The sequence below is a fragment of the Oncorhynchus mykiss genome, chromosome 7, assembly GCF_057628025.1.
Source record: "Oncorhynchus mykiss isolate SJ-2025 chromosome 7, ASM5762802v1, whole genome shotgun sequence".
In the NCBI taxonomy this organism is placed as follows: Eukaryota; Metazoa; Chordata; class Actinopteri; order Salmoniformes; family Salmonidae; genus Oncorhynchus; species Oncorhynchus mykiss.
Genome location: NC_143028.1, coordinates 57,404,728 through 57,418,168, shown reverse-complemented (window position 1 = coordinate 57,418,168; position 13,441 = coordinate 57,404,728). Strand labels below are relative to the sequence as shown.

Sequence of the window (13,441 nt, the reverse complement as noted above, 5' to 3'; positions counted from 1 at the left end):
TGAAGTGCTGAGAAAAGCATTATTAGGAATTGTTTTAATCTGTACAAATGTCTATTAAAAGAAAATCCGCACCCAGTCATGATCTTTTGGTTCGGGAGACTGACAAGCACAACTGCGGGGGGAAATTAACTCAAGGATCCCCCAAAGAACATAGGCCTAGGCCAATATATTATATTTCTGAGATGCACCCTCCTTTGAAATGGCAAAATTACCCACATCCAATTGGCAAAACAGGACAGAAAATAAGTTCACACACTAAAGTCCATGCGCTTGTTTATTTAAAATTTGCAGAGTGCGCGTTCTTTTCCAATCTCCGCTAAAGCCTGTGAGAGCAATATAGGCTGGCAATGACAAAGTATCCGGTACTGATGCAGAATCAAGAGCTCTTAAATTGTTTACAATAGCCACGTGAATGTTCATACCTGAAGATGGATTGTCAACACCAGCCTATCTTGTGTTTGGTTTACAAAGGGTGTTACCAAAGATGGTTTATCATGGTGTTGTTCCTAACCAAGATAGTTAATGCCATAAGTGTAGTGGTGGATTTTCTTTGATGTTTACAAAATACTTTTTTCCCCCCAAGTGATAAATATACACTGTGTACAAAACATTAAGAATGCCTGCTCTTTCCGCGACAGACTGCCCAGGTGAAAGCTATGATCCCTTATTGATGTCACTTATTAAATCAGTGTAGATGAAGGGGAGGAGACAGGATTTTTAATCCTTGATACATTGATTGTGTTTGTGTGCCATTCAGAGGGTGAATGGGAAAGAAAATATGTAAGTGCCTTTCAGTAAGTACCATGCACACCGGTTTGTGTCAAGAACTGCAACACTGCTGAGGTTTTTCACACTCAACAGAAACCCATGTGTATCAAGAATGGTCTACCACCCAAAGCCAACTTGACACAACTGTGGGAAGCATTGGAGTCAACATGGGCCAACATCCCTGTGGAATGCTTGACACAATGTAGTCCATGCCACAATGAATTGAGGCTGTTCTGAGGGCAAACATTTGGGGAGTATATATTTTATTTTACAGTATGTTAGTATTTTAAGTATCTACCGAGGCCATCGGTTCACACATTCATCTGACTGCATAAAATGTTGACAAGTACATTTGGAAATGATCCATAACATGTTTATTAAAGGTGTTTCTTTTCCAAGCTTACCTATTCCCTTCATGATTGACTTGCGTTTGTTTGTGTGTAGGCTCTCAGCTGAGTTTAGGCTTGAGCATTAAATCTAGGGTAAAGATACCAATGCATCAAGCACTGAAAAATGTATCTGATGGTGTGTCAGTCAATAACCATATCCTCACACTATAACATTACTCGGGATAACTTAATTAATTAGCAATAAAACAGGAGATCCATTTTCTTGTGGTTGTTATTCTCATTAAATGTGTGCAATGCACAACTTCAACATTACACATTAAAAATCCACAAACTAAAATAACAGAAGCTAACTGAAATGTCACAATCCCCTGGTAATCAAGACATCAGTCAAATGTGTGAAAAAACTGAATATCGCCATGACTGACATATCTTCAGTTTGTCGTTATTTTTGCTGCCTGTGTTTGAAGAAGGCTGTTTGGCCACCAACCTTTAACAAGGTCGGAGGTCACCTCAGAGGACCACCTGACTTTGTAACGCTGCCACAGAGCAGGGTGTGTGTGGCGGAGTCATCCTATCAAAGTTAGCCTTTTCTTTGCCTATGGCGTGTGGGCATTAGGGTTCCCCCACAACTTTGCCCCTCGAGTCAGTCAGCTGCTGTGGGTCAATTGAAACTTGAAAGATGCATTCTGCATACCATCCCCATCTCTAGTTCCATGGGAGAGTTCTACAGAGTTTGCCAAAGAGTGCATCAGTGAGGTATGGTGGTGATCCTCATGCTCTGGCTGGCAATAGGGTAGGACACCATTGGGGTGGTGGCGTGGCTTATAGTGATGCAAGGTAGAGGCTGCGCCATGGATACAGCCACCGGTGCCACAGAAACAGTCACAGGTGCCATGGAAACAGGAGGCACCATGCCCTGGACGATGGTCTGAGCCAGGGCGGCCGAGAGCGGGGTGATCTCGGGGTTGAGGTGGGGCGGGGGAGCACTGGGTGGGGCGGTGTTGGATGGGGGTACTGTAGGGGCACCAGTGGGGGCCACTAGGTCCTGTTGGGTGAGGGTGACGGTACGAGGCTGCAGCCCGGCGCTGCTCAGGGTGGTATGGGTCTGGGCGATGCTGTGGTTGTAGGAGCTGACCGCACCTACAGGGGGAGCCAAGGTCTGCTCAGAGGGGGCTGGGGTGGAGGACAGGGTCATCACCGACACCTTGGTCTGGCTCCGGAACTGGGCATTCTGTTCCAGCAGTACCTCGTTAGTGGCCATGAGGTTAGACACCTGAAGAAGAGATTAAGGTGTTTGAGGAGTGATCTTAAAAAGGTTAATAGATTCATTGTATTATGTGTGGTTGTTGATTTATGTGTGGAGGGTTGTTGATCATCTCCTGTCTCCTACACTGACCTGTTTCTTCAATTCCTCCACTCTCCTCCTCAGCAGGGCGTTCTCCTCCTCCAGAAATCTGTACTCCAGGGGCCGAGGCGGGAGGGCCGCCTGCATCCCCAGCTCATAGTGCCCCCCTCCGATCCCGTCCAGCCGGAGCCCCTCCAGCCTGCGTCTCTTCAACTGCAGCATTGTGTGGTCCAAAGGGGACTCCAGGGGCCCTGTCTCATACAGACCACTCTCAAACAGGGAGTCGTACACCGAGCAAGGTCCCCTGTCAAAACGACGCTGTCCTGAGGCCATGGAGAGGCAACCCCCCATCCCACCTACCCCTACTCCCCCCACCCCTGATATACCTGGGTCTCTGCAGCCTCCCAGGCTGGGACAGCCCATCCCCATCATGTTACCCCCACCTCCACCCCCAACCAGTCCGGCCATGCCCCCACAAGCACCCACCCCAACACCTCCTACCCCGCCGCCTGTGTTCACCATCCCACTGGCCCCCGGGCCCATCACGACCCCGGCACCCACCCTGGCTTGCTCATACTCATAGTCCTTCTTGACGTGGCGGAACTTGCACTTGTTGCCCCGCTGGCATTCTCCCTTTAGGAAGTCCCTGCAGATGGGGACCTCCCCTCGACTGTGTGGGAGGTCCATCGGGGACAGGCCCAGTCCTGCAGCCACTTTCCCCCTCAGCCTGAGGGGCAACTCCCCTGACTTCTTATAGTAGTCCTCATCCTCCTTGGAGCCGTGGACGAAGCGGCAGTTGGAGCGGACGCACTCCTTGTTCTGGTGGTCGTGGCAGAAGACAAACTCATTCTTCTGCACCCCAAGGTCCGGCACCTCATTGAAATCTGGGTGTTTGAAGCGGCAGCGTTTACCCCTCTTACACACGTTCCTCAGAAAGTCCCTGCAAACCCCATCCGGGGCCGGTCCTGACCCCGGGCCCCCTGCTCCACCTCCCCCACAGTTGTTCCCATTTCCCAGGGCCCCTACTCCACCCATGCCCCCAGAACCAGAGCCACTGCCTCCACCTCCCACTGATCCCCCTCGGCCCTCTCCTGTGCCCCCTCCTAAACCAGACGGCGGCCCACCTTCCTCGCCCACACTAGTACCCAACCCACCACTGCTGCAACCGCCTGAGAGGTAGGCGCTGTCCCGGTCAGGCATGGCGCTCAGCCCAGCGCAAGGGGAACACAGCACTCATGTGTGTGGGCAAGTGACTTATTCCAACAGCCTTTTCTGTTCCCTGATAATGAGTGTAAGTACAATGCTCTTCGGACCAATGCAATCCTCTACACAGGCATCTGAAATATACATGTCAAGTTGGTTGTGTTATCAAGTTAAATACACTCTTACTGACAGTTATCAAGCTAGTTAGCTAAATCAATGTATACATAGGCAATGGCATCAGCCAGAACAAATGCTTGTTCTGAAATCATTGATTGGACAAACAGAAGTGAGTAGAACGTTTAATTATATAGACCAAAGACCGGGACAGGACCATTAAACATGTCTTGTCTGTAGCTAGCAGTTTCTGGCTGTTTGGGAGGTAGTAGCCTAGCTAGCCGCTACAGCCGAGCTAGTTAGCTGGTTAGCTAAACAACATGTTAGCTATTTAGCGACTTAACGTTAGCAAGCCGAATGAGAGCTAGTTATGGCTATTCAGCTAGCTAGATAGCCACAATATTATAACACCCGCCGTGGTTATCTAGTTACAAGCTGCAAAGTCACATCATGGTACAATTGTGCAAGCAAACTACAGGGATTCCACTAGTATGTTGAAGGTGTCTGATTATAGAGCTAGCTATCGTTAGTTTGCTAACAAGCTAGCTAGCTAACGTTACCTATGATTGACCATCAAGAACTTACCAAAATGCTGCCTAGAGAAGTATTTTACGCAGAAGAAACGATGTATTATCTACTTTCCATGTCAGCTGGTGGGATTTCTGTTACGAATGTGAGACGGCTAACGTATAATTTGTGACTTAATTCCTCTGGCTTTTCTCAACACATTCTCTTTGCTGACTATTATCCCTGCTGTGTTATTGAACACTCGGGGTCGGTCCTCCAAAGACTCAAAGCACAACCCCCAGAGAAGGGGGGTTAGAACAATTTCTACCTCTATTGATCCAAAATGTTCTCACAAACCGTCTGGCAGATTTTTGTGCCATTTACTGGATGTATTGGAGGACAACAAATAGAACAATGAGATTATGGTTGTAAAAAAATATTTGACAAAACCAACACTAGAGATACTGCGTCTGCGCTGATGATGACAACAGAGTGCCCTCTGGTGGGGGATTCAGACACGACGGTGACCCTGTACCTGCCTGGATAAATTGTGGGCGGGGATATTTACAGTGCAGCTGTAAAACATGAACAAGATGCTGGCGGTGGTTCTTTATAGCCTACAAGGCCTAATTGATAGCTGCACTAACCTTTTAGTAGGTACCAGCTGAACTTTGGTGTGTATGTAGTTTGTCAAAAATAATCTTCTAAATATTCCGAGGAGGGAGACGACTTTGAACACGACCGTGGCTGCTGCTTATTTACTAGACCTGGCATGCTATTAGCTTACTAGCTACTAATGCAAGCATTAGCAAGCCATGTAACTAGTGCAAGCAGAGAATCCACATTTTGATGATTAGCCTAGTTTGACACCAACATTTGTGTGTATACAATTTATACCCCAATACAGCGTTATGCAACTGTGTACAACTGTGTGTGTGTTGCCTGAAGACATCATATGCCTATGTACACTGTTGGTATGCTGACATGAAGCTTGTACGTTTAACTTTGCTTTTGTGTGGTTACGAGCGGGACACCACTCCTACTAGAGTTACAGTGAAGAATAACTAACTGTGTGTGTTACATTGAAAAACATCGTTTTGCTTAGACTTCATGTCTTCACTGCAGCAGGTACAGTATAGGCAATGCGACATCTTTCCTCTGGGATGCTGCTACTGGGCTCGTTGTGGTGTGTTGTGTTCCTATGGCCCTGTGACTCTGAGGCTACTACTAGAGACTACTATGAGGTGCTGGGTGTTCCACAGTCTGCCACTGACAGGCAGGTCAAGAAGACCTTCCATAAACTGGCCATGACATACCATCCAGACAGGAACAAAAGTCCCAATGCAGAGAAGATTTTCAGGGAGATAGCTGAAGGTAAGGTCCTAGGCTCACAACTTTATTTTTCTCTCTTTGATCAGTAAGAGCTGAATATATATCGTACTGTATGTAATAAAATATGTCTTTGTATGTGCTAATATATCTTGATCATTTTAAGATAAAGCTGACATTCTTTGCAAAGAGTGTGTTGCAACCAATACCTGCAGACAGAGGCAGGTTGTTTTGTCTCATACTGCACTGCACTGCACTCAGACCACTAAAACACCACATTAACCTTTCAGAATAGGCTACCTGTTTTAAGCTTAGGTAATGTAGCAATGTGTTCTGGGTAATTGTGTGAGTGAATGGACTGAGAGACTTCAGAGCTGCCAGTGCTATGGTAACAGAGTGCTCCTCTCTCCACTTCAAGCATACGAGGTGCTCTCAAACGAGGAGAAACGGATGCGGTATGACCAGATGGGTCATGAGGCCTTCCAGACTGAGGGGGAGGATGGGGGTAAAGAGGACTGGGCCGGGGATGGAGGGGGCCAGGGCTCCTTCTACTTTAACCTGGAGGAGCTGTTCCAGGGCCTGAATATGGACGAGGACCCCTTTCTGGAGGATGTGGGGGACTCCTGGAGCTTCCAGTTGGGGGGAGAGGATGAGGATGAGTATCAGGCCTTCCTGGGTAGCAGCTTCTTTGACCTCTCGGGGGATCCCTCTAGCCAGATGGGGCTGGGGGACCATGAGGAGGGGTTTGGGGAGCAAGAGGGACAGCAGTTCTGCTGGAAGAAAACACATACAGACAGCAGTGTTGAGGAAGTGTGTGAGGGGGCATGATCTATCTATGTTTTCATGGGCTCATATAATGTTTGCAGTCAGATGGGTTGAATGTGCAATAAAGTTACAGTGCCCTTACATTGATTATGTCTGGTGTTGATTCTGTCACATAACAGCACATAGCACCTGTGTTCCATGGTATAAAGTGGACATTGGAAACGTTATATACTATTGAATGAGCTGTGCTACTTTTATAGTCCAAAATAAGTTCCAGTAGTTTACCAGTCTGTAGTGTTGACTGAGGGGAACTCTATGGTCAGTTCTCCTATCTTTCCTGTACGGGTGTGGCCGTGGTCCAGACATATGAGTTACTCAGTAACACATTGTTACTCCCCTCTCTGTTTTTCCCTGCACCAGCACTTTCTTTGGTTTGGCTGTTTTTCTCCCCCTCTCACTCCTGCACTTTGACCTAAAGGAAATCCTGTGCCTCTTCAGTAGTTAGTGTGTCTCTGTTTGTGCACCGCTGCCGTTAGGAGACAAAGGATCTGTGCTTTTATATTTGTATCAAATTTACAGTTTTACCACACTAAAGACGTTGGGGGAGTGACTGCACATACAGTAGTTAGAAAATGATGGTAAGTCTGATGTGTAGTATGTTGTAGTCTGATTAGACAGTTTATCTACGGTTCCTGGTCATCATGTGATAGGCTGTCTGCCAGAGACACACCTTATGCATTTTACGTTTTAGCTGTGAAGATAATTTAAAACGCTAAAATTAATCATACTGCAACTATTGGAATGCTGATGTTTTTGTAAACCTGAAAGTGTACTTTTGTGAGGGTGTGGTAATAATGGACATTTATCAGCGCATGTACAGGATGATAAGCTACTTTAAGTTAAATGACATTCAATAGTTGTAGCAATAACCATGTCTCATGATGAATGCTTTCTGGTGTTGTTTGGAGTCTGACAGAAATGATTGTTGTTGATTTCAGGAGGAGGCTAGAGAGGGGTCACTTAGTGTGAGTGCCCAAACTATCCGGGTCACTGAGGCCGTGAGAGACGGGGATGCACTGACCTTCATAGTCATATCCCAGAAGGTAAGTAGTGTTCAGAGATAAATTAAATGGTCTTGCAGCGTAATGTTGCCACTATTTTGGAGAATGACTGATTGTCAGAACCCTACTCAGTGGGACCTTAAAGCCTTGACGATAGCCATTAACTGAAGTCATTCAGTAATAGTATAGTGCACAATTATGGTATATACTATACATTGGTCAGTTTCTTATTTCCGTTGTTGGATACAGTGACTATAAAGTTAGTATTTTTTTCTCAGTGCCTGTTATTGTGTCCACATGTACTATAGCATCAGGAGGTTTTCAATGGCGTGCATGAATACTGTACCAAATGCACTTGTTTCCTGTTTGACTGTTGTGACATGTTCTCTCTGTATCTCTGCCTGCCTGTCTGCCCCCCCCCCCCCCCCCCCCCAGTTGTCAGGCAGTGGGGAATACCATGTGGCTAGGACTCATGAGGACTTTCAGTGGTTGCAGCAGTGTCTGTTCTCTCAGGAGGTGGTGCCTGGGATACTGGGTGTCATTGTTAGTATCCCACCTCTTCCTACCTACACCTAACACATGATCGAATCCTGACACTGACCCTAACTAGCAAACCTATAAGCTTCAACAGTGAATATACAGTACCAGTCTAAAGTTTGGACACACCTATTAATTCAATGTTTTTTCTTCATTTTTTATTTTCTACATTGTAGAATAATAGTGAAGACGTCAGCTATGAAATAACACATATGGAATCATGTAGTAACCTAAACAGTGTTAATCAAAATATATTTTAGATTTTTCAAAGTAGCCACCCTTTGCCTTGATGACAGCTTTGCACACTCTGCATTCTCTGATATACCACGGCTGTCAGCCAATTCAGGGCTCAAACCATTTCAAAATGTAGCTCAATGTAGGCTATACACCATTGCATTGGGAATTCAAGCCTCATAAAAAAATACCACTGCGACTTCTCTCTCTAGTTTCCTCCTCTACCAGCCAAGCCTCAGTTGAATGCACCAGCCAAAGTTCTGAAACAACTTGGTATGTATTGTCAACAAATATATCGCTTACAGCCCTGACCCAATGTACCTGACATCACACAGATATTTATCAATGCTTGCTAACAATGTGTTTTATTAACAGATATTAAGTTATTTTGATCATTTGTTACAAATAATTATGTTGTATCATTAATATGTGAAACTTTTTAAAAAAAAATATACATAACTTACATCCAATGAAACTCTACAGCGTTGTTATGTATTGGTCAGTTTCTAGTCTGATATTGTATGAGTGGCCATACCAATGTTTTTATATTGGTTTGAAGTGAAAGATTTGGCTGTCTCACTGGTCTTGTGTAGGTTTCTTGGCCATGGGGGAGGACTGGCGTATGTACTGCATGGCACTGGAGACCTATCTCCAGCAGGTGGCAGCACACACCACACTCAGCAAGAACAAATGCCTGGAGAACTTCCTCACTAGCTCAGAGGTGTGTTACTACCACAAAACCCTCTTCTCATTCTCCAGCTGTTTAATCCTACCATTTTCTCAATGTCCTATCCTCTCCTGTTCAGTTTGAGTCCAATCATCTCCATGTGTTTGACCTGTGTCTTTACCAATAATGAATGACCTGTTTTGCTTCCAATTGGCCAGCTCCAGTTGTTTGTCTTGTACTTTGTAACATGATGCATTTAGTAACTAGGGATAATTGAGTTTCCACACATTGTTTAAGAGACTGGCAAACAGTTTATTCACAAAGTTTATCAGCATAGGGCCCTTGCCCATTGGCTACATACAGTGAATTTGGAAAGTATTCAGACAGCCTTATTCTAAAATGGATTAAATATTTTTTTTCCCCTCATCAATCTACACACACTACTCCATAATGACAAAGCAAAAACAGGTTTTTAGAAATGTTTGCACATTTATTTAAAATGAAAAAACTGATATCCCATGTCCATAAGTATTCAGACCCTTTACTCAGTACTTTGAAGCACCTTTGGCAGCGATTACAGCCTCGAGTCTTCTTGGGTATGACACTACAAGCTTGGCACACCTGTATGTGGGAAGTTTCTTCCACTTTTCTCTGCAGATCCTCTCAAGCTTTGTCAGGTTGGATGGGGAGTGTCACTGCACAGCTATTTTCAGGTCTCTCCAGAGATGTTCAATCAGGTTCAGGTCCGGGCTCTGGCTGGGCCACTCAAGGACATTCAGAGACTTGTCCCGAAGCCACCCCTGCGTTGTTTTGGCTGTGTGCTTAGGGTCGTTGTCCTGTTGGAAGGGGAACCTTCACCCCAGTCGAGGTCCTGAGCACTCTGGAGCAGATTTTCATCAAGGATCACTCTGTACTTTATTCCGTTGATATATCCCTTGGTCCTGACTAGTCTCCCAGTCTTGTCACTGAAAAACATCCCCACAACATGATGCTGCCACCACCATGCTTCACCTTATGGATGGTGCCAGGTTTCAATTTTGGTTTCATCTGACCAGAATATCTTGTTTCTCATGGTCTGAGATTCCTTTAGGTGCCATTTGGAAAACTCCAAGTGGGCTGTCATGTGCCTTTTACTGAAGAGTGGCGTCTGTATGGCCACTCAACAATAAAGGCATGATTGGTGGAGTGCTGCAGAGATGGTTGTCCTTCTGGAAGGTTCTCCCATCTCCACAGAGGAATTCTAAGCTCTGTCAGAGTGACCATTGTGCTCTTAGTCACCTTTCTGACCAAGGACCTTCTCCCCCAATTACTCAGTTTGGCCGGACAGCCAGCTCTAGGAAGTCATGGTGGTTCCAAACTTCTTCCATCTAAGAATGATGGAGGCCACTGTTTTCTTGGGGACCTTCAATGCTGCAGACATCTTTTGGTATCCTTCCCCTTGCCTCGACACAATCGTGTCTTGGAGCGCTACAGACAATTCCTTCGACCTCATGGCTTGGTTTTTGCTTTGACATGCACTGGCAACTGTTGGATCTTATATAGACAGTTGTGTGCCTTTCCAAATCATGTCCAATCAATTGAATTTACCACAGATCGACTCCAATCAAGTTGTAGAAACATAAGGACGTGTCAAAAACACATGATCTTACTCAGCCAAGATGTTGTAGTGACCTTGCTTTATAAGCGTGGATATCGACTCGAGCATGCTTCTGTGGCACAGTTGATTTCCACAGGGCTACGGGCCAGAAAGCTGAAGGTTCGAGCCGCACTCCCTTCCTGTTTCATTACAATTTATTAAGAAGCTGTAGATAGATGGCCGTCTGATTTGGGTCTATAGGAGTGTGCTGAAGTAGACCATTGTAGGATCTGACTTTGACAAATGACAATGTTGTCTGTATCTAAACAAGGGCAAGAGAACAGACCTCAGAAACATTTCACGCACTGCACTAAAAAGTAGCTTCAGTCGATCCCATTGTTAGACTGATTTTCACAATGTGTGATTTCTCCATTACACCAAAGAGAAAGTAGTTAATTGGTATTGACAAAAGGTTGTATTCACAGAGATTGTTGTCTGTGACACACTCTTATAAACATTTTTTAAATCTGTTTTTATGTTGTCAATGTGGAGAAAGAAGAATTGCTCAGGGTGCACCAGATATTTGTCAGAAAGATACTGGCTGAAAAAAATGTCTGAAGTTCTCCTTTTTTATTTCAAAGAAGTTTACAGATCAAAAAATAATTGCACAACAGCAATATAAAAAAGGAACTAGGTCAACTTACAGCCATATACGGCACTTTGTGTGTCTCTGCCACACAAAGACAAACATGTCTTCTTGTTACTTCACTAATCTTACACATCTCTTCTCTAGAGTGTTTGGTTGATTAACATCTGATCTCCTGTGAACAGCTCAGCACAAAACTTGTCTTACTGAGGTGGAGAGTGAAACATATTTACAGTCAAGTGTGTCAGATAAAACCACATTATACTGGACACAATATGAGATCTCTCTGCAGTATAAGGCTGGCCAGTTGTAGGCCTACTGTATAGTGGCTGTAGGAGCATCTGCCTATCTTGATGCTGGCGTACTCTGTTTCTCCACTTCTCTAGACTTACTGCTGCTTTCCGCTTTCCTTTCATGTGGTCGATGGTGGAGTATGTCACTGAGGGATTCTCCGATAAAGAGGGACAATTACAAGCACAATATATATTCAGAGAAACTGTGTGCGCTGCTGCTAAAATCTAGAAGGCACAACTATTTTAATTCCCACGAGGCCTATTTAAAGTTTATACTAGCACACACACACATTCTCTTACACTAACATATTTTCGTCAACAGCAGTGTTTCTGTCAAATTGTGGAGTACAATGCAGAGGGATCATCCTAGGGAAGAGATACAATGAGACTTGCACACCTCCATCATTAATTAAACAAATAACACTTTGATTACTACATAGTATATAATACTACTTCAAGGCTTGATTTTTCCACTGGAACTGAAGCAATTTAATTCAGTAACATTCTCAGTGTAATGTGACGTGCATTATTTTACCTCATCTTTTTGCTTTCCTCTTGTTTGGCTCCCACTATTTTTCTTCTCTGTGTTTTTCTTCCATAGGGGTCAAGGGATTCACTATCTGAACTCATAACAATGACAACAATATTTTTCATCTGGCAGTTTTAACTGTGTGTGAAATAAGTACCTTTGTTCCTCTTGTATATGTACAGAGCCACTCCAGCGATGGTCAGTATGACTGGTAGAACAGATGTAGAGGATTGTATTGGGGTCAGGGGATGAAGGTTAAGCTTCTCCTGAAGTCCCCCTGAGTTCCTTCCCGGACATGAACATGTTCTGTCAGTGTAGCTGAGATGGCAGGGGAAGTTGCATGAGTGCTACAGCAAAGGATTACTTACACTTATGCAGTAGAGACTAAGAGAGCAGGCTTGGTTATGTGATTTGTTAGAGATGTAATTTGATGGTTGAAACATCATTTGAGATTGTCAGACAGAGCAGTGAAAATGTAACTTTTGACAGATATACAGTATGAATATGTAAGGTTTTTCTAGAATATCTAGCTCATATAGTATAATTTCAGTTTGTACTAACCTTGAGGTGAAGTTGTTACGACATTTGTAGTGGCGTGTCCTTTGGGTTGATCTGTTGAGGGATTGGTGGTAGTGGGCTGTTCCTAATCATTAATGTAGTTAGTTAAAATAGTTTTGAAATAGTTTAACATGGCAATGAGCCAAAAATAGTAATAATGTCTATTTCAGCCACACCCATTGCTGACAGGTAATGTTTCTGTTTCAACATGACATGACAATGCCTCCGTGCACAATGCGAGGCCCATAAATAAATAGTTTATCGAGATTGGTGTGGAAGACTTGACTGGCCTGCACAGAGCCCTGATCAGCACGCTTCTCCCTACTTCCACTCTCAATGCAGCTGCAATGAATGAGTAGCCAAGTGTATCGATAGCTCTGTGTTTTTATTATTATCAGCAGCTCATCATGTCTATTTTAATATGGAGGAGTATTTCACTTTCCCTGGTCATAGGACCAACATGAGTTTGTGCATGAGGCAGATACGGTGCGACTCGAGTTTCACCATCAGGTGGAAGACTGTCTGTCCCCTCTCTCTGGTCAGTCTCACAGGAGGAAAAGGAGAGAGCAAAGACTGTGAGAGGTGGACTCCTCTGCTTCTCTTTCTTTCCCTCCTCTGAGACCAATGCAGTGTTCAAAACAACTCAGAAATCTTAGACTTCAATGTGTTGAAGACAACTGGTAACTATGTAAAAAAGGGAGATCCGTCTGGGAAAAATAGTTTAACAGTTATCCATCTCTGAATTCCAAGTCAGAAACTCTTTCTAGAGATCTGACTTTGACGCTGACGTCATGGTTATTTCTCTAAAATGTTGTTCACAAACTTGTTTACATCCCTGTTAGTGAGCATTTCTCCTTTGCCAAGATAATCCCTCCACCCACCATATCAAGAGTTGATTAAAAGGCATGACAGGTTGTTTTAGAGAATTTGGCAGTACATCCAACTGTGAAGTGTTGGTG

At 44.4% G+C, this 13,441-nt stretch overlaps 2 protein-coding genes across 6 annotated transcripts in view; one reads left to right on the top strand and one right to left on the bottom strand.

Annotated features, from left to right (window-relative positions):
- Positions 1–261: 261 nt before the first annotated feature.
- LOC110528188 (zinc finger CCCH domain-containing protein 10) lies at positions 262–3,663 on the bottom strand. The gene is made up of 2 exons (XM_021610046.3): positions 2,515–3,663; positions 262–2,391 (listed from the first exon to the last, which is right to left on the bottom strand). The coding sequence occupies exons 1-2, from the start codon at positions 3,661–3,663 to the stop codon at positions 1,867–1,869; spliced, it is 1,674 nt and encodes a 557-aa protein (XP_021465721.2). The 3' UTR covers positions 262–1,866.
- The window catches only part of si:dkey-28n18.9 (uncharacterized), a 25,352-nt gene continuing 15,505 nt past the window's right edge, over positions 3,595–13,441 (top strand). The window contains exons 1-5 of one of the 5 annotated variants that reach the window (XM_090241412.1): positions 3,595–3,754; positions 7,380–7,484; positions 7,878–7,985; positions 8,426–8,486; positions 8,807–8,934. In XM_090241412.1, the coding sequence (XP_090097538.1) occupies positions 3,662–3,754; positions 7,380–7,484; positions 7,878–7,985; positions 8,426–8,486; positions 8,807–8,934 (495 nt within the window). In that variant the 5' untranslated portion in view covers positions 3,595–3,661. Of the gene's footprint in view, positions 3,755–4,829; positions 4,962–5,412; positions 5,662–6,034; positions 6,529–6,772; positions 7,020–7,379; positions 7,485–7,877; positions 7,986–8,425; positions 8,487–8,806; positions 8,935–13,441 lie in introns of those variants that run through there. The other 4 variants (XM_021610047.3, XM_090241415.1, XM_090241414.1 and 1 more) reach the window with 4 other exon arrangements.

Coding starts and splice junctions, on each gene's coding strand:
- LOC110528188 (XM_021610046.3), bottom strand. CDS start 3,663: ATGCCTGACCGGGACAGCGCCTACCTCTCAGGCGGTTGCAGCAGTGGT. Junction 2,392..2,514: donor TGGAGGAATTGAAGAAACAG/GTCAGTGTAGGA, acceptor TCTCTTCTTCAG/GTGTCTAACCTCATGGCCAC.